This window comes from Paracoccidioides brasiliensis (assembly GCF_000150735.1).
Source record: "Paracoccidioides brasiliensis Pb18 unplaced genomic scaffold supercont2.6, whole genome shotgun sequence".
Lineage (NCBI taxonomy): Eukaryota > Fungi > Ascomycota > Eurotiomycetes > Onygenales > Ajellomycetaceae > Paracoccidioides > Paracoccidioides brasiliensis.
The window spans coordinates 1,665,364-1,684,372 of NW_011371363.1; the positions used below are offsets into that span (position 1 = coordinate 1,665,364).

The 19,009-nt window shown below is 44.7% G+C and overlaps 6 protein-coding genes across 6 annotated transcripts; 2 read left to right on the forward strand and 4 right to left on the reverse strand.

Annotated features, from left to right (window-relative positions):
* Positions 1-64: 64 nt before the first annotated feature.
* PADG_05592 (dolichyl-P-Man:Man(5)GlcNAc(2)-PP-dolichol alpha-1,3-mannosyltransferase) lies at positions 65-1,498 on the reverse strand (the record flags this gene model as incomplete). The annotated part of the gene is made up of 4 exons (XM_010762504.1): positions 65-412; positions 485-643; positions 768-1,291; positions 1,378-1,498. The coding sequence occupies 4 exons, from the start codon at positions 1,496-1,498 to the stop codon at positions 65-67; spliced, it is 1,152 nt and encodes a 383-aa protein (XP_010760806.1).
* Positions 1,499-2,261: 763 nt separating this feature from the next.
* PADG_05593 (uncharacterized protein) lies at positions 2,262-3,340 on the reverse strand (the record flags this gene model as incomplete). Its single annotated transcript, XM_010762762.1, has 2 exons — positions 2,262-3,180; positions 3,240-3,340. 2 exons carry the CDS (start codon positions 3,338-3,340, stop codon positions 2,262-2,264), a joined length of 1,020 nt encoding a protein of 339 aa, XP_010761064.1.
* A 1,583-nt stretch (positions 3,341-4,923) lies between these two features.
* On the reverse strand, positions 4,924-5,400 carry PADG_05595 (uncharacterized protein; the record flags this gene model as incomplete). Its single annotated transcript, XM_010762763.1, has 1 exon — positions 4,924-5,400. One exon carries the CDS (start codon positions 5,398-5,400, stop codon positions 4,924-4,926), a length of 477 nt encoding a protein of 158 aa, XP_010761065.1.
* A 1,740-nt stretch (positions 5,401-7,140) lies between these two features.
* On the forward strand, positions 7,141-8,667 carry PADG_05596 (serine/threonine-protein phosphatase 4 catalytic subunit B; the record flags this gene model as incomplete). The annotated part of the gene is made up of 3 exons (XM_010762505.1): positions 7,141-7,157; positions 7,236-8,535; positions 8,590-8,667. 3 exons carry the CDS (start codon positions 7,141-7,143, stop codon positions 8,665-8,667), a joined length of 1,395 nt encoding a protein of 464 aa, XP_010760807.1.
* Positions 8,668-10,498: 1,831 nt separating this feature from the next.
* Positions 10,499-13,576, reverse strand: PADG_05597 (uncharacterized protein; the record flags this gene model as incomplete). Its single annotated transcript, XM_010762506.1, has 5 exons — positions 10,499-11,753; positions 11,823-12,191; positions 12,256-13,219; positions 13,277-13,331; positions 13,403-13,576. The coding sequence occupies 5 exons, from the start codon at positions 13,574-13,576 to the stop codon at positions 10,499-10,501; spliced, it is 2,817 nt and encodes a 938-aa protein (XP_010760808.1).
* A 955-nt stretch (positions 13,577-14,531) lies between these two features.
* On the forward strand, positions 14,532-15,108 carry PADG_05598 (uncharacterized protein; the record flags this gene model as incomplete). Its single annotated transcript, XM_010762507.1, has 3 exons — positions 14,532-14,670; positions 14,780-14,865; positions 14,935-15,108. The coding sequence occupies 3 exons, from the start codon at positions 14,532-14,534 to the stop codon at positions 15,106-15,108; spliced, it is 399 nt and encodes a 132-aa protein (XP_010760809.1).
* Positions 15,109-19,009: the final 3,901 nt, after the last annotated feature.

Here is a 19,009-nt window from a genome sequence, read left to right on the forward strand (position 1 = left end):
CGACAATCAACAGATAGCCCACTTTAAACTACCCAAAAACTCCAACAAAAACTAGAACCACCATTTAATCCTTATGTTCCTTGTTTGAGAAACGCATTTGGTAACCATTCCAAAATACCCCAAAAACCTGGATTGAAAGACCCGAAACGACAGTGATCGAGCTCACAGTTGTGCTTGGATAGACGTTCCAGGCCCACTCCTGCGCGGCCCAAAGCAAATAGGTAATCACTGGGTGAAATCCGGATTTCCAAAGAAGGTAAGGCGTCGCCCATGAAAGATACGCAAAAAATTGATAATGCAAACTGCGAGCACAGAGCAGGCCTATTGCAAGGGAGCTCAACATGGTCGTCATGATGAAGGAGTTGACGATTTGAATTGGCAGCTGTCTCCCACGGACGATATTTTTCATGAGCTGTTCTGGGCTGGTGTTCAATTGACGGATCCAACAAAAGATTAAAAATAATCCGAGTAACGATGCATGTACAGCCAACAATGCAACCGCAAAGGTATTGGAGGTGAAGACTTTTTCTCCCACGAATCGCCAATTTACCGTCCATCTAAATAAAAATTGACGTGTGAATTCGAATGATCTTGAAATATAGCTCCTGGGATTTTCTTTGAGGAAAGGAAGAGCAAAGAGCACCTAGATGTAGATTGTCAGCCATAAAATGGGGATTTAACTGTACCTCCTTCCAACGTCACAGTCTCATATACGCTGAATCTTCCAGAGCCTTCCTATCTCCCAATTGTAGATTGAGGAAACGCACCTGTAGCCATAACGCAGTCGCCCCCAGGCCAGCAGCCCTAAGGATACCAACACCCAGCACCGCAATCACCGTAACAGCCGGTGCCACAAGCAACAACGTCATTTTAACTCCAACCCCCATAGACCACAATATGACGCCCGCAGACCACCGCCTCCTTTGTAAGGCAAAGATGCCAGCCCACAGAAAAAATGTGGCAATCCCATCATTGAAGAGTCGAAGGAGGAACACGCTGTGAAGTCGTTTAGACAACACAAGCAGCGGAAATAGATACGGAGGCGCCTTCACGAAGCGATAACTCCACATCACAATCACCAATGTTGCCAGGTATAAGATCGAAAAGAGGACCTGGGCGAAGAATATATCCCGACCGCCGTCGCAAATGTAGTAGAGGGCGGAGTAGACGTAAACGTGCCCAGCGGGGTAAACGAGCGGTCCCGTAGAGCCTTTAATGAGGGCATAGTCGCGCTCACCAGACAGGAAAAGGGACACTTGCTGCATGTATGTTGTCCAATCGATTTCTGTGTCTGTCTCCGTTTCAATGGTTAGTTGTATCCGTTGTTTCATGTCAATACAATTAATTATACAGCTGTGTTCTCAGGTTGGTTCGTACATGGAACTTTCCAAACAACGAGTGCGCAGAGGAATATGTCTGCAATCAGAAGCAATGACGAAATCCATTTTGAATGATTTGGGTTCGTAGTGACGTCGATGGCGCGCTCATAGATGTTCATCTTGCTATGGTGGGAAGGTTGCTATCATTATTCGGTGAGTTCCAAGTCCGAGGCCGAATTTAAATATTTAAGCTCAACCCTGACGAATCTGAGCTGGATAGATAATCGCGGTTCCAGTGGCAGCCCGCTCCCAACCATCCAATCAACCAAACTATGGTTTGGTCTCCCGAATCTTTTGTTTCTCATTTAAACGTTCTGCAAGCTGTAGTTAACGTGACTTACCACTAACTACACCATAACTGCAACCTATGCAGCAAAGGTAGATCACACGACTATTAATAGAGCTACCTAGATAAAATTCTATACAACAACAGCCTCAGAGGTCGGTAGTTTTCAGAGCTCCTGCTTATTTTTCAACATCTTCTACATCTCCTGTGACCCAGTGGATTCTCATGATGGAAGTTATATTTGCTTAAATATTTTGCCAAGTACGTTGCACATACACTATAGGGAAAAGATTGATACTCGATACGGAATCAAGATTCAAGAGTTCAATGACGGGATATGGTCCTTTGGATTCTTGCCATTTGGAAATATGTGCAAAGGACTTCTGATGGGGGGAAATGAAGAATAAAAGAGAAAGCAAAACAGGGCGAAAAAGAAGAAGAAGAAGAAGAAGAAGAAGAAGACAAAAGAATTAAATCTATGTTTCACACAGATATTACCTGTTTCCCCGACTAATTATTGAAATCGCCTCGATATCAATCATCGCCAGTCGCATGTATTTATCTCCCAGCGAACCAACAACCTTGGAATTCACCCCTCAAGCTTCAAGCTCATGGATCCCGCGGTAACGAAGCGCAGCACCAGAAGAAAGGCATTCCCCTCCCAGTTCTGACATTGAGCTACAGTTGTCTTGAATGGACTCGTACTCCGGAGGATCTTGAGGAGAAGATACCACAGAAGAAGCTGTAGAAGCACTGCCAGTGTCTTCGATCTCTATCACACCAAACTCGAGTATTTCTTCTTGGCCTATTGGTTTTCTAATATCCTCCACCATCAGGGTATAATGTTTCTCCAACCTTTTCGCCTCCAGTTTCTCCCGCCTCCGTCTTGCGGCCACCGATTCCTTTGGCTCGACTTTGAATCCCGGCTTGGAGTCTGATTGACGACTAAGCGGATGGCCACTTTGAAGGCTGGGCTGAGTGGAGCATGCAGAGGCGGTGTCGTTCCTGTCGTCGTTGTCGTCTCCCTCTTTACTCTGTCTTTTGAGGTTTCCCCCCTCCAATCTGTTCTGCAACTTTTCCTGATCTTGCTTGGGCAAACGCAGCCATACCCTGAAACCCTTGTCTCGAAATATATTCTCATTCCAGGTGCTTAATGTCGTTTCAAGCTCACCTTTCCCTTTTAGGCTCCGTCTCACCTTCTTCGCTACACGGCTGTTCTTCATGCCCTTTCCAGCATAGTATCCAGGGACAGCTCCCAGAACAGCCAGGGCGCCCGAGGCGACTATCCAAATACTGAGGCCAACTGACCAAACGGCATATTTTTCTAATGTTGTGAGCCTGGCGGCATGAGCTACATCATTGCTAAACCGCGTCCATTCATCTGGAGCGATGTGTAACTCGAAAAGTCGTTGGTTATACGGAAAACCTGAAGATATTTCCGGTCCAACTGTCGGGATCTCTAGAGTCGGGAAGAGCTCGACTTTCGGAGGGGAATGCGGGAGGATGCTGTTTTCGCTGGGAGGACGATCGTGTCAGTAATAGGATTGCAAACTAAGAAGATTCTCAGTGCCAACCTTGAATATTGCCGACGCAATGATAGATCTTGTTTCTGTTCCACGAAAGGGACAGTTGAAGGAATTGGTGCTGCCACCGGTTTCCGAGAGATGTGATGCATTTTCGAGCAAGAGCAAACTAGTTCAGGGGAGGGGGGCCAGCGAGGGACGGGTAGAAATCCACGGTTCCGTCAGATGCTCTTTTTCCAAGGCTGGAATGGTTTATAGTCTTTTCTGAAAGAAATTCGTAAAAAAAAAGGCATCAACTATGCATGTAGACATGCCGTAGTTACTGCTTTCAATCACATGCTGAAGCTCTATTCAACCATGGAATAGTCGAACAGTGCTTGGTGAGGTCAAAACCACGACCCTCCTAAGTAGTTCAATTCGTTTAAATATGAACGGATCGACCAACTTAGCCAGGTCAATTGGTAGTTAGGAGCAAAAAAATATCCCTGAGGAATTCATGAAAATTTTGCTCGACGTGACTGTGTCGAGGATCTCTCTTGCTTATTTATATTCGTGTGCTCACTCGACAAATCCACAGGAGAACAGGGCTGGTCGTATAGCACCAAATTAACCCTGCATTTGACAAAATCTTGATGGATCCGCATGGTTTATTTGACGTTTGTTGTTCTCTCTATTTCGCAGCTCAGGCATCTGGCCATATCAATTCCGGAGTTGACGGAGCTAACATTCTTCACGCTCCTTTTAAATTTCCCCACGATAGTCCGTCTCGTATTTGAAATCAGGACCCGGTCATCTCAAGTGCCAGGGATGGCCAGTAGATTCGTCATTCTTAACTACGTAATTCAGCGCTGAAACTGTCGCCATGCCATGAGCCTTGTAAGGCCTCGTCATCGCCGAGTCGTCCTACACGTCGAAAGCCTGGATGTTTGTCCTTACTCTGCCAATTATTGGAAGGTAAATATCGCGTTTGACCTGCTCAGCCCCATTGGTTCGAAATCCGAAAATACGATGCTGCGTACGTATAGTTAGCAAGGAGTCTCGCCAACGGGCGCGGAGAATTGATGTCTCAAACAAGCTTTAGCTTCATTTTTCATTCGTAAATGCGATTGGTCTGGTTTTTCTGCGAGGATTCTTGTTGTAACTACGCCGTAAAGAGTGGTCCTGAAGGAAGCTATGTTGCACATCCTCTTACTGATCTATTGTTAAAATTCGAAAGGAGTGAAATGTAACGCTTAAATTGGAAGCTTGGTGACTTGAGCTTGTTTTAAGACTGCTTGTGGTCAGCCAGGCAATTAGCATGTAGTTAGGATGAGGCGATGATCGAGCGATAACATTAACTATACACAGTCGGGACAAACAAGAATAAACCTGAGAAGGTTTAAATGAGTGCAGTCAAAGAAATGTCTCCATGCTGTTCCATTTTGGATGGGATAACGGGGGTAGCAGGAATCGGTCTTCGTAGCTATCAGGATCTAGAAAAAGTATAGAAGAAGCATATTTGAACCCTTGCTCTATAATATTCATTCATAATTGTTAATTTGTATATTTGCAGCAAAAGAAACGTTATGCAAGTCTTTTTCACAAACACTCATGGCATATAACTAAAAGCAATATGGCAAGTCGGAGGAAAGCAGTCCAAGCAAACCATGTCTGTACATATTTTTAAGCATTCATTCGCATATGGGAACGAGATGGTGTAACTCTGACCCAAAATATATCCGACTCCTGGATGAAATCATGACTCCCCTTCCTGACCCGGAATATCAGCACTCGGGATGCCATCCCTCCCCCTCCCGTCATCCCGCTTCTTAAACCCTAACAGCTGCCCGACCATAACCCCCGGTTTCGGCACAGGACATTCTCTCTTAACATTCGCCAAATTTTTCGCCTCCTCCTCCATTTGACGGAACTTCACAATCTCTTTATCCAATGAGCTTTGCAGTGAATTCCCCGCCATGGTTGTGGGAGGTGGTAGGGTTGGAGTTCCCTCGCTCTCGGTCAACTGTTGAGGATCGACGGGTTTCCTTCTTCGTTTGCGTATCATCTTCTGTTGCCCATCGGGGGACATGATCATTTCGGAATCCGAGAAGGCGTGTCGGGGTGCAGGGCAGGGGAAGACATGTGGTATGCCCACAATGACGAAGGAGGACATGAGGGTCAGAGTAAAGAGGGAGATTGTTGACCGCGATCGCGGATGAAGATAAGGAGGCATTGTGGAACGGTTTGCCAATGGGTTACTTCCTCCTTGCAGTTGCGGTCAGGAATGTCTCGTCATAGGACGTGGTATGTCTGGCTTTTGATGCCTTCGTTCTTGTCGTGATCAACCCCTCCCAGTTGTGCAATTGGGATATCAGCAGCTGCCGTTGGGACCCGGTGCTCGCAGGGGCTTTAGGTTAACACACCTCTTTGACCATTCAGCTGTCTAAACGAGATAGTTCAGAGCCACATGTTGTTCAATGGCTAGAAATAAGATTCGTACCTTGTCTTTCGGCTTGATATGTTTCTGGAGAGAGTTTGGCGAGTTTTGATGGACAAGGAGGTTATGTAATAACTAACTACCAAAAGCCAATCGAACCGCGACAATTAGCTAGTTGGTTTGACTATAATCCTGCACGGATTAACCGAGCCCCGGCGGCCCTTTTCCACAACGTATGTAGCCAGCCTTGTCATTGCTACGAACTACTGGAGATCACGTGCTCGCACCTTCCTCTTCATGTTGATCTAACCAAACCAGCCTTTCCAAGTTGGGTTTGAATCCTCTCCAGGAATCTTCCTTAAGGCCGATATACACTTAGGAGAGCCAATTCCTCTGGCATATATATAACCTTACAGAGTACAAAACACTCGGGAAAGCTCAGCAATCTAGGCTGAAAAGGGCCCATCCAGTTCCCCGACCGAGATGGCAGATTTCCCGAAACCCAAACCAGTCCGTGTTGATGACCCGCAATCCTCCAGAACACAACCCTTCACTAACTAAGGATAAGGCTTAAAACTCAGAGAACTCCTCTCATGTGTTTGCTAACGGTTTCTGCTTTAAAATCTGTTTTGGAGGGTTATCTCTTTGCCATTAGCCTTCCAATCAGATCATAGACACTTGAGTTTCCTGGTTAGCAACGGTAGACAAAGCACACATGATTGATAGGCATTGCATTTGCTCTTGTCTGGGGTCTTATTCTGGCATTTCAAATTAAAACATTGATAACTTGACTGTTGCATTGTACGGGAAAGAGTTTCCCTTATCCATGTATATATTTTTGTTGAAATCTCCAGCGAAGCATTCAGTAAGTTACTTGGCTTCAACTCTTCCTAGCTTAGAAAAATAGTTTTAATTCTAACATCCAAACCATCCTCGGTTACAATGCCCATTTTTTAAGTGATTCTCATCGGACGAAGCATATATGAGACTTCCCATTGGGAAATGGGTTTTGATAGGTACCTAGAGAGTTAAAAAATATCCCGTAACTGGTGCCTGATACCGACCTCGAAGGATCAGGAGATAAAATTCGCGGACCAATCACAAGCGCACAGATCAGATCAATCTAATCTTATCTTGCGGCTAGTTAAACTAGCCTAACTGTGTTAACAATCGCCCGTCTTATATAAGCTAACCGCCTCGCAAAACCTTGGAAGCTCCCCATTTCCCATTCCAACTCTTGCGAAACAACCCACCGCAACCCCCCAGTGAGAGTGTCCATGGTCATCTCCTGAGATAGTCTTTTCTAAGGAAGATGAGTTTCGTTCTCTTGCAGACATAGACCAGCCTCGCCTTCGCCTGTGGCCGTGCGCACGTCGATCCTAGGCTGTCGTGCTGAGATACTTCGTCTTTCCGATACTGGAGCGATCACGCGACTTGATCCCGCCTCGAGTTACCCTCCTCCTTAACCTCAACCAGTCGGGTAGGATACGAACAGACGACTGACAAGGCGTCGCTCTCCGCAAAGGAAAATTCACCATGAGCGATTTAGACAAGTAAGTTTGATGTCCCTCAACCTGACGTTGCTCATATATCGAAACTTTAACTAACCCGCCATTCCTCCCTTTATCCAGGGCTATTGCCCAACTCCGTGAATGTCGGCCCATTCCGGAACATCAAGTACGAGAACTCTGCTACAAAGCACGCGAACTTCTCATCGAAGAAGGAAATGTTGTATCCGTTAACGCACCGGTGACCATCTGCGGCGACATTCACGGTCAATTCCATGACCTGATGGAACTATTTCGCGTTGGCGGCGACGTCCCAGATACAAATTACCTGTTCATGGGCGACTTTGTAGATCGCGGCTTCTACTCACTTGAAACCTTCCTTCTCCTCCTATGCCTCAAAGTTCGATATCCCGATCGCATCACACTGATCCGCGGCAACCATGAATCGAGGCAAATCACGACTGTGTATGGCTTTTACGATGAATGTGTCCGGAAATATGGTAGTGCAAATGTTTGGCGTTATTGCTGTGAGGTGTTTGATTATTTGGCGTTGGGCGCGTTGATATTGGGTGCCAGTTCAGAATTGGAATCGTCGGTCCCGGTGGTGAATGACTCCACCCAGTCCACCATGGGTACAGGAGATGAAGAGATCGAGTCTGAAGTACTAAATGCAAAAGGCGAGGTTACGTATTCGACATATAGACGAAAGGACGGTAGCGATGGAGGCTCGCACGATGGTTCACATATAAGGGACATATCGCCGTCTAGATACTCATCTTCCTCAGCACCTGTGGGTACTCCAATGAGAACCGGTCCCGCGGGCACCAGCGCCACTTCAGATAGCATGGGTAGTATTGGGAGTAGCACCGGCGCCGTCTTCTGCGTCCACGGCGGGTTGTCCCCACTGGTAGACAGCATTGACAGGATCCGTCTTATCGACCGAAAACAAGAGGTGCCACACGAGGGTCCCATGTGCGACCTTCTCTGGTCCGATCCGGAAGAAATTGAAGGTTGGGGTCTATCACCGCGGGGTGCAGGCTTCCTCTTTGGATCTGATATCGTTAAGAACTTCAGCCACAAAAATGACATCTCACTCATCGCACGTGCCCATCAGCTTGTTATGGAAGGGTTCAAGGAGATGTTCGACGGTGGCATTGTAACTGTCTGGTCTGCGCCGAATTATTGTTACAGGTGTGGCAATGTGGCGGCAATGTTGGAACTCGGTGAAGATATGAGTCATGGAGGCACAATTCCGAGGAGTAATGGCGACTACGGACGGAGCTCTGGTGTTATAACTGATTTAAGACACCAACAGCAACAGAGAAGGATTTTGGGGCCCGGAAGGAGATATAGGGTATTTGATGCGGCGGCGCATAATACAAGGGGTATGCCGGCGAAAAAACCGGCAGCAGATTACTTTTTGGTATGTCATTTTTTCTATTCTTTACCTTCTTTTTTCTCCATACTGCCCTCTCAGTTCGTTTGTCGTCTTATCTGCCACTATAAACTTTGTCATCTTCATGGAAAACACTGTCATCTAACAAACATGCGTTAGTGATACCATCTACTACATCATACCGAAAGAGATGACAAGTGCCTTTTACCTCTCCTCGCTTCAGCATATGACCTGCAGCACTGCCTTACATTGTTGTACTTTCACCTCGCCCTTTTGTAACTTCATTTTTTACAATATACCCTTTTATTCTTGGTACATCCTCTGGTTTCTCAGCGAAAATTGCGTAGAACAACAAGTATTTAACCTCTGCAGAAGAGGGGGAGAAGGAGAGTGAGAGTATGGAAATGGAATCAAATACTCCGTTCTCATTTTCTCATTTTCCCTCATTTTTACACCATCCAACGGCAATATATATAGCTAGCCAGCCGAATCCAAGTTCGGAGTAACGAATAACAAAGTATAGCCCCAGCCAAACCACCCTTTCCCTGCCTTGTCCGGCTCCCTGATCGGCTGATTTCGCAACACCTTCTGCGCTGGCTGGAAAAAAAATTGTGGATGCTTGTTAGGCAGCTCTTGATAAAGTAAAAAACACACATATTACACACAATTATTAGTTATTAAAGGCTCTCATTTACTCTCATCATCACAGCTGAGTGAGAAATTATTGTTAGCTAGGGGGCTTTTGAGCCTGAGATAACAGGATGAATAGTTAGAAGAATAAGCTCTTACCGCATAGACAATCAATGATTGCTCTTCAATGTCTGGCAGAGTACGCGAGGGTAGATAATAAAGATGCGCTGCTAGAAGCGTGTCTATGAAAGGGGAAGTGCATGGATTGCTTGACTCCGTCCTCGAGATGGAAATACATGGATCTTCACTCGAGGCCAAGCTCGGAGCGGGCGTTCAGAAAACTTATAACAATAGATTGGTAAACCTGCACTTTATTCTTATTGCTTTCACTGAGAAGTACTTGAAAGTCACCTGGGGAGAGGTAGTTTAACGAAGGCTATTAATCTCTAGATTCCCTGCCAGAAGGGAAACGCCCGCCAGAGCAATTTTGGCACGGCATCAAGTTCTTATGTCCCCATATTTTGCAGGTAGAACAAATCTGAAATCGAGAGGCAACTCAAGCACGAATTCAGCGTACAGCAAGAGTGACACGTCTGGGAAGAGGGTATGAACAACCTAAACTATCCAAAGATGTTGGGCCTTTTTAGATGCATTCCAGATTTCTTGGGTGTGGCGGAGTCCTTCCGTCCGTTCCAATATAAAATGGAACTTCAAAACTTACAGTAATATCCCTCGAACAGAACGATAGACGGAAACGAAGTAAGTAAATATAGAAACATCTATCTACATATATATGCACAGGTTTATACATTTATATATATATATTGCTTGGCCAATTTACGTTTGAGAGAGGAGAAGAAAGAAAATGAAAACACAAGCAAACTCCGCTCCAGTTCCCCCTTACAGCCAAATAGACCAAGCTCACAATTGCATGTGAACAACCAAACAAAAATGCAAAAAATAAACAAGAACCATGAGAATGGGAACGAAAAAATGCAAATGGCTTCGTCGTGATCATGACATACCCACCGTTACACTGATATCCAGGCAAATGAAGTAAAAATGAAAGAAAAATTATGTGCAAATGAAGGTAAAGAAAGAGTGGAATTGAGGAAGCTAGCCTCTGAGTCCTTCATTTGGCCGTGTTAACATCTCGCCAACTGAGGAAGAGAAAACGAGTGAGTAAAGAAAAGATGCAAGACAGTTCTAAACTGAAAATTCAACTCACTTTCCTTTTATATATATAAACCCTCAGTAATATGATTAGTGAATATGCGAGGGAACTATTCGAAGGATACGTTTCACACCGGATATGCTTCCCTAAAACTTTTTCGTTTTTTATGAAAGGTGGAGACTGAGGTCAATAATACAGCTGACTGTGACTTTCAAATCCCGCCATTGTCGTTGGTAGTTGTTGTGCCGGATTGATTTCCTGATTATCACCAGCTCTCGTCTGAGATAATTGGCTTTCCTCCGTCAATTCAGCATCGTAGCCTGGAAGCGTCAACGGCATGTTTGTTATATCCATGCCAGTATTAACACTTGGCAGCTGCCCAGACGCAAAATTGTAATTGCTACCCCCGATCATCTGTTCAGTGTCCCCGAGAGCAACCGCTGGTATACTGGGTTCAAAGTCTAGGCTCGAACCAACCGGCCTGGCAGCACTATCCCAACCATCACCCCAATTGTCTAACCCCAATGCCAGGGCATTTTGATCTTTCAACCACCAGTCTTGGCTTGCCTCAATTAGATTTTCCATACCTCCTAGTGCCGATGGTTGCGGAGTGTTCATAACAGAGGGAGTATTGCTTCCAGTGGAAGCACCAACAGGAGACTGTCGTGTACTTGTCCAGGTATCATGGTTTTGGGCAACATTGAGGTTGGCACGGTAGGGGCTTTGTAGAGCTGGCACAGAGAACGTATGGTCGGGAACTGTGGCAGAGGGAAAGTGGGTTGGATGCGCAGTTTGTGGCTGCGGTGGTTGTGAGGGCTTAGAGGGCATCGGGGAAAATCGCTGACATTGTGAAAAGGAAGGATTCGGTATGGGAGGAGGAACAGTTGTTACAGGCACAGTAATAGCAGGCTCCGGGGGTACTGAAATGGGCTCAGGAGTTCCAAAGGTTTGTGGATTTTCAGGCTGCAGTGCGTCCTTGTGAGATGTGTCTGAATTTGATGGAGAATGGGCCTGGTCACAGGATCCCCAGGGCCCGAATCTTGTATGTGAGCGCTCAAGAATTACCACGGCTTCATTTGGCAAATCAACATGCCACTTCTGCGCCGAGATTTCCAAGATCCGTAGAGTCCGGCGGGCACAGAGCCAACTTTCCGCAATCTCTTCTAGGTTTTTGAGACCATGAATCAGGTCTCGTTTGGCGGTTTTGTCTGGAAGGTTAAGTAAATGAATTGTGCAAGCTGAATGTCCAATGTATACAGCAATATTGCAGATTTGGCGGAGTCCATATGTGCGTTTGTAAAATCGAAGCAATTTCGAAATCATAGATGCAGCCTGTGAGCACAGTTTTCTAGGAGATACATGGCTTGGAAGAGGAGAAGTTGATTTTGTATATTTGAGGAATGGACGGTAAAGATGGATAAAGAGCAATTGAAAGAACATGCTGAGGTTTTGTCAGTCGGGTCCGGTTTGAATATTTCAAGTCACTGTGGCGTTGTTTTGAAAGACTCACTGCATCAGCAATACCTGGGGTAGCTGGCCTTCCTTGGGTTCCATTTCTTTGGGAAGAACTTTGCGCCAGGCTTCTAACCTCGTATGAAGCTGGCTTAGTCGCTTCAACTCCTCTTGCTTTCCAATCTGCCCTTCCAGAGCCGTTGGGTGATAGAAAGAGGCCAGTAAATCGCTGCTTATCTCACATAGCCGCAATATACGAAGAGCAACTGCCCGTGTTCGAGATGGTTGAGCGTGCTCATGTGTGACGCCTGAATCTGTGTACGGGGACCACATTTCGAAATCTTCATCAGGGAAGACGTCAAACTTGGGGACACTGATACCAGTGGTTACAAGCTGGGGTTGACGTCCTAGGTAGTTAGACCAGCATCTGCAATTACGCATATTAGTCTAGTCAAACAAGCATTTGGGATAAGATATATGAATAAACTGACTTGTCGAAAAGGAAGCATCCCCAAAATGTTATTCTTCGAGCGTCGATATCCTCATCAGGAAGAACATAAGAAGTGATCCCCGTACCATCAACATTCAAACCTAAATCGTAAGCCATTCGGAAACTCATCCCACTATATACCCAGCCTGAGCCTTCTCGCCCGCAACCAGCCTCGCGTACTGACATCAATGCAAGCGCTTGCACCGTGCATAGCTTGGCCTTTTCATGTTCATCGTTCTCCGATAATAGCCTTTTAGCCTCCTTGAAAAAATGATCTCCAGCAGTTGCGGAGTCCTCCGGGTTTCTTCGTGCGGCTGGCCATGAGCTGAAGTGGCAACCAAGGGCTAGCATAGCATTAACAAGGAGCGGCGAGCAATGTTGGCTGGACCGCCCCTTAACAAAATCACGATAGAACAACTTTTTCGATAGGGTAGTAAAATATGCGTAGTGCCATGTAAAGTACATGGTCAACAGATGGCATATCAGTTCTTTGCTTTTTGTTACCTCGGTCCAGCCGGTAATGAACTCGTCCGCGTCTTTGACTGGCTCAAGTAGCCCAAAGGAGGTATCCGGCTCCTCTAAGGAGAGCTCTGCAGGTAGAAATATTAAATTCGAAGTGCCCCCGACAAATCTTACTGAGCCGTCAAGCACCAGTTTACTCATCTTCCCTGCTAGCTCAGACTCGAATTTGGGAACATCACTCGCTTCACCGACGTCCTCGTCCGTAAACACCTCTGGAACGGCAGTCCTCCTTGCCTTCTTTTCTCGCTCTAAAATAGTCTCTGCTACTTCCTCCAGATTTTCGCTCGACCGTATTTGTCGAATAAGGTCTGGAACATCCGCTTCATCGTAGCTAAGGATGGCCTGAACCAGTGTCTGGAGAGTGCTGTTGCGATTTTTTAAGTTGTCAATATCTTGCTTGTAAACTCCCTTTCGACGGTGGTCCGAATTGGGATCGTATATACCTAAGGATGGATGTCAATATCATATCAGATCTTGCGATTTCACTTGGTGGTACATACATGGTGTATGATATACGGATGCGCAAGCGGCGCAAGTAGGTGTGTTTCCATCGCACTGTAAGCGCAGTCCGTCAGTCCAATGAATAATCGTTGCAAGAATATGAATTAATGTGGACCTGCCAATACCTTGGACTTCCGTTTCCTACAGGCAATGCATGCGCTGCTAACACACCGTCGTTTCACTGCCGTTGCGCTGTCTTGAGATTTTAATCTCGACCTTGGCTTCCCCGCTTGAGCATTAGGTACTGATTGAATGGCTTGCTCCACCTCCCGGCTTTCGGCACCACTCCCTCCCGCCATTGATCTTCAATGCCCTGTCGGTTGAACAAATCAACGGCCTCGGGGCATAATTGGGGCGAATATACCAGATTGCGTAACGCACAATAGTAGTTGTGTTGGACAAATGAACTCAGAGAGTTGAGATAAAGTGGTTCTAAGTAGAAGGTTAATCAGTATTTGTATTCCTAGCTGTTGACGAATATCACCCCTCACTGTCACCAAGAACATGCAACAGCGCATCACAATTATGGATTAAATTCAGAACAAGCAGTGCGCAGACAGATTGATTCTTGTGAGACGGAAACCATGATGTAGAAGAGCTAGAACCAGAAATACCTAGACAATGGGCAACAACTTCAGTGATGCGAACGGCACAAGAGAGTGCGCGGAATGACTGTTTGCAACAGAGAGAAATCGTCATCAGATGTGGAATGTCGCTTAGGGGAAAGAAGGGCGCAGAGTCGTTCGAAGAAATAAGAAACCCTGCTTGGCAGTTCGTGGACCAGATCTGTCGAAATCTCCACTTATTCCAGATCTACGGCTACTTAAATAGATGGGATTAGTTACTATCGCCCGGGTTCAAGCACCCAAAACTGTGGTTTTTGAACTACTGGTGAGTTGCAGAGCAATGAAGAAGGGCGGTTTAGGCCACGCAAGATATCAGCCCACAGCACGTCCGTGGCAGAGCGAGAGAGGATATGGTTGAAATGATGAAGCAGGAGAAAGATACTTCCGCATTCTGAGGAGGCTCAATGGTCTGGAGGTCTCCCATCCCCGGTCAGGTGACATGGAAGCGCGTCCCCGTCCGCTTGGATCCCTGTCGTCTCTCCTGGGCAGTCTAATCATTCTCTGCGGTTGTTTTATGGGGTAGTTTCTCAAGAACCGTAGTAGCCTTGGAATGGATGGCACCCACTTTTTGAAGTCGAACGAGATAACAAATCGACTTTCGGTTTGGCGTTGTAAGGAGTCCCTACCTATGATCCTAGAACACGTGAATCGGGCCCCATCGAATCTCGCCTTGGACAACGGAAGTGGAATGAATCGCTTCAACGATTCTGATGGCAGCTGGTGCAGTTTTTTGGTAACTCTGGCTGACGTGCCCATGTATCAGAATTGTACTTCGCATTTCAAGGGTGGAAGCTAAATGGCGAAAAATAGAACGGGCACACTTGTTTTGATTGCGATTAGTTAATTCTTTGACCTCTGAAATTATCCACCTTTCAGCTCTTGACCGGTGGCTGCCGTGGAGATTTGCCAACAATCCGGGCACGCCATGTCTAATGCCTCCTGCCTCCGGTCTCCATACACCTGTACGGTTGACTGGGCGGTTGTGCCAGCGATTATGACACTTCCTGTCTGCTGCTGATTGCGTGTTAAAGCTCATGCCGATCACTGTGTCTGGCGCCGCTGACGCTGCATGCCAAAGCAGAAGAAGGTCTAGTTTGCCGGGAACGACTTTGACCGAGTCCTATCTCCCTGGAATCCCACTCCCATGCGTTAAGGGTGATCGGAATCGTCCTTCTGCTATGGCAGCCTTGCAGACAGATGAGTGATAGCAAAACCAAACTGGTGATTTTATTTCTCAGACATGAAATGCAATAAACTCTAGTTAACCCTTGTCCTAACCCCCTAATCTACTCCTAACCCTGGTGTTGAGGGTGGTGAAAAAGTACCACAGATGGATATCAAACAAACTGTTCTCCAGAATGTTGGTACCTTGCACATGACTCCGTACAGATCTCCGGTTTATAGGAACCATTATCCAGACTTTTAATGACTGCAAGCCCTGACGAGCCAATTCAATCATTCCCATTCAAATGCCGTAAAAAAAACTCTATGCGCCAGAGTGAGCAGCTGCCAGTCACCTCATCATTTTGCTCATTTCGAATCTCCAACATAAACCCAATTCGTTTAAGGTTAGAGTAGTTTGGTCCCTGAGTATTTATTTCCTCACTCTCAAGGTTTCAAGGTTCTCTGGTTTGAGCCTCGATCCATCGAACCAGCCGATGACAACGCTCTTCCCTTGGTTGAAGAATGGGTTTCAAACCCACGTTAACTACGCCTAGGCAACTTTGTTTTCTCCGCTTTTTCGTCCTTGTAGGCGTTACAGTACATCCAGAGATGTTCTCGCTCCTCCTTCCCCATTTTTCATCCCCACATCCAGAGCTTCGGTAACGGTAACAGGAGCAGTCTTCCATATGTAGCATGGTACGGAGCAACCCAGGCGCAGACATGCTTAAACCCTTTCGTTTGCTTTGACACATGTGGGGGATCATCCCATCCATGGATAGATGGACGGACCCATGGAGCAATGTTTTAATCAGTCATATTTTATCTTGACAATATCTTATCTTACCTGTCGTTCCTTAAGACCTCTCTGGGGTCAAGTATCCCACGTCTGCCAGACTTGCATATTAGCGTGGTTTCGTTAGTGTAATTTATTTATATTCCCTCGTCCGTAAGTTCTTGCTCAATTAGCGTGGTTTCAATCAATGAATGGACTTTTGCACTGACGCCATTCAGTAACCAATAAGATCCCATTTCATTTTTTATGGATGATAATTGGGTATTTATATCCACTGATTTGCGATTCCTCATTGAGCTAGCAGATGCGTATGGAATTCAACGTTCTCAGTTCCTTCTCTTCATGGAATCCACCAAAAAACTTATCAAACCATTGGTAATACTCCATATAAAAATTAAATCTCATGGACCAGCTAATTAATTTATTCTCTAGATCATACAAAAATACTTAAGATATGAAAATGAGCAGTTGAGGATATTATTGCGGAGATTCCATCATTGAAGTTAGTAAAATTCTATCAATGCAGCCTCTTTTGCAAGATCTAGTTTTCAATTTTCCTGTCAATATTAATATTGATAGTCTCTGTCATAGCTAGTCTAGAGTCAAAATGATAACAAAATAAAAGCTTCAATTTATTTATCTAACCAGGTAGTTGCGACGAGAATACTAAGCTGGAGATTAGAATGTGGAATGAATGAGCAACCAAATATAAAGAGGTTGGGGATTGGAGCAGATCAACCTTACTTCATATTACAAGCAGCTGCGCCGTAACATTACCCCCTCAGTTTAAAAGAGTGTTTGTCCTCAAGTAGCTATATTAGAAGTTAGAAAAGGTAAAATGAAAATCTATCAAGCTCATTAGAAGATCAATTACCTTAGCTATCATTTACTAAATTCTTATATGTTATTCTTCATATTTCACTAATATTAGAATCATTATCAGATCCATGTTTAAAGGCTAGGATTCATTTGAGTAGTTTGATATCAGTGATAATAAAGCTTCAGAAAATGAGGACGAAAATGACAATTTTTGACTCAATGATCATGGCGAGCAAGATGATCAGGGTGATTATAGTGAGCAGGCTGAGAAGCATGTGGTAAAGAAGAATAAGAGGAATTAGAAGCTAATTACTGGACAATATATAAGAATTCCTTATAGATCTGAAGGAGGTTTACTGCTGAGCTAGACAATTGTGAATTAATATACTAAGACCTTGATAGAATTGAGATATTTTTAAAGAATCTAGCCATCCTGGGCTCTGATCTCATAGAGAATGTGTTCAAACTTAGCAATATAAGCTGCCTTCTCATAAGCTCTCATGAACAGCTCTTTACTAATAACTCCTTGAATATATATCTAAAATTCAAGGCTTATCTTTCATCTCAATAATTGAATTCTGATTTATATCATCAATAGATTGCTTTACCAAAGCAATCAGTGTGTACCTGATGTCAGTATAAATGAAAGCTAGGTCAGCAACCAAATAAACAGACACTAAGATCATATTCTGGTTGCTCAGCATGTCAAAATATGCCTTTCTGTTTGAAAACTCAATGTTGGGAGGAATTCCATGAGATTACCCAATCTATGGACAGCGTGAATCCTTAGTTAGGGCTTTAAATTACTTTAATACACGCTAATACCAAAGTTACCTTAATTATTCAATGAGAAACCGTATAATATGCACTAATTGAAACCACGCTAATTGAGCAAGAACTTACGGACGAGGGATAGTACAATGGTAATTTATTGTTATTCAAATGAAATTGATAATTCACCGAACCGCACTTCACACTAGCCTAGTTAGGTAATATAGGATCATTCCTCCATAGTATGAAATTCCTCCCATATTGAGATTTCAAGCAGGAGCTGCCACCTACACATGCTGAACAACTGGCCGACCCAACTCTTTTTGCTCTTCTTGACCCCTTCTTTCTTTTATATTGACACCACAGACAAGATAGGCGCTTTTGGTAGGGAAACCAGGATGTGATTCAATGAAGAGGCCAAGCCTTCAGATGGTAGATCATGGGTTGAGCTAGCAAAGGCAAAGAGTTGTTGATAGAGCTTCTCTCAGAAGTCTATATGCTTGGGTAGCTAACTAGCTATAGGAAACTAGTTGCGATATGTAGTTCTATCAATCTCATAGGATTCCCTATCCTGATTTCTGGGTCAAACACGTTCATATTGTGATTATAGTTATCAATAATCAAAGGAATTGGCAATTCCTTGATATACTAGAGGTTTAACCAAGTTTCTCAGCTTCTTCCTTAAATGAAAGTTTCTTCCTTTGTGAGTTCCATGCTGACTGAGTGGTAGGTGAATTCTGTGGGTCTTTGATAGGTAACTGAGCCAATAGATTTCTCATATATATTTATATAAGGATTCTATCATCGAGTCATTCAAACAAATCCTTGTAAATATTTTAAACTATTTGAAACTACGCTAATTCGCACAAGTCTAACAGACAAGGGGATAGTTCAATGTGGGTTAGAGTAGACAAGTGGTAATTTTCCTGCTAATTTTTGACTTAACACTTAACTTCGCTTATTCAACCTAGCCCTTAAAACCTCATCTAAAATGCATATCAGATAAGTGCGCAAAACCTGAGATCCGAAGGGTAATCCTTTCTCTTCAGGATGAGTGATCAGAACTCGGGGCAGTTTTTGAACTCCTCTGGTCACGCTAAGCTATGGCAATAAAATTTCCAAATTGGGAAAGAATATTACTATATTTGGTTTAAGTGTTACAAGATGACACGGGAATTTACTTAATGCACAGTTTACTATCGTGTATATTTCACAACCTCTCCTGTAAAATGTATAGTAGAGATATATAAATGATTTTAAGGATCCGTTCTATTTTAAGTATGAAAAGTAGCTCGCCGTGTGAAAGTCACGACACGATAACAATGCAAATTCCTGGCTTCCTTACTAACCTTCCCAATCAACCGTTCCCTTCTTCGTTGACGACTATTACAGGTCTACGGCCTGACCCCATGAAAGTATGGGGCTGATCCTCTATGCGGGGGGGTATCGCTACATTAACAGGACCGGGCCCGTTCGTGGGTGATGTGGATACAGATAACGGTCTCTTATCAACATCGCAATTGAATCCAAAGGTGGGATGGGTTGTAGAGGTTTATTTA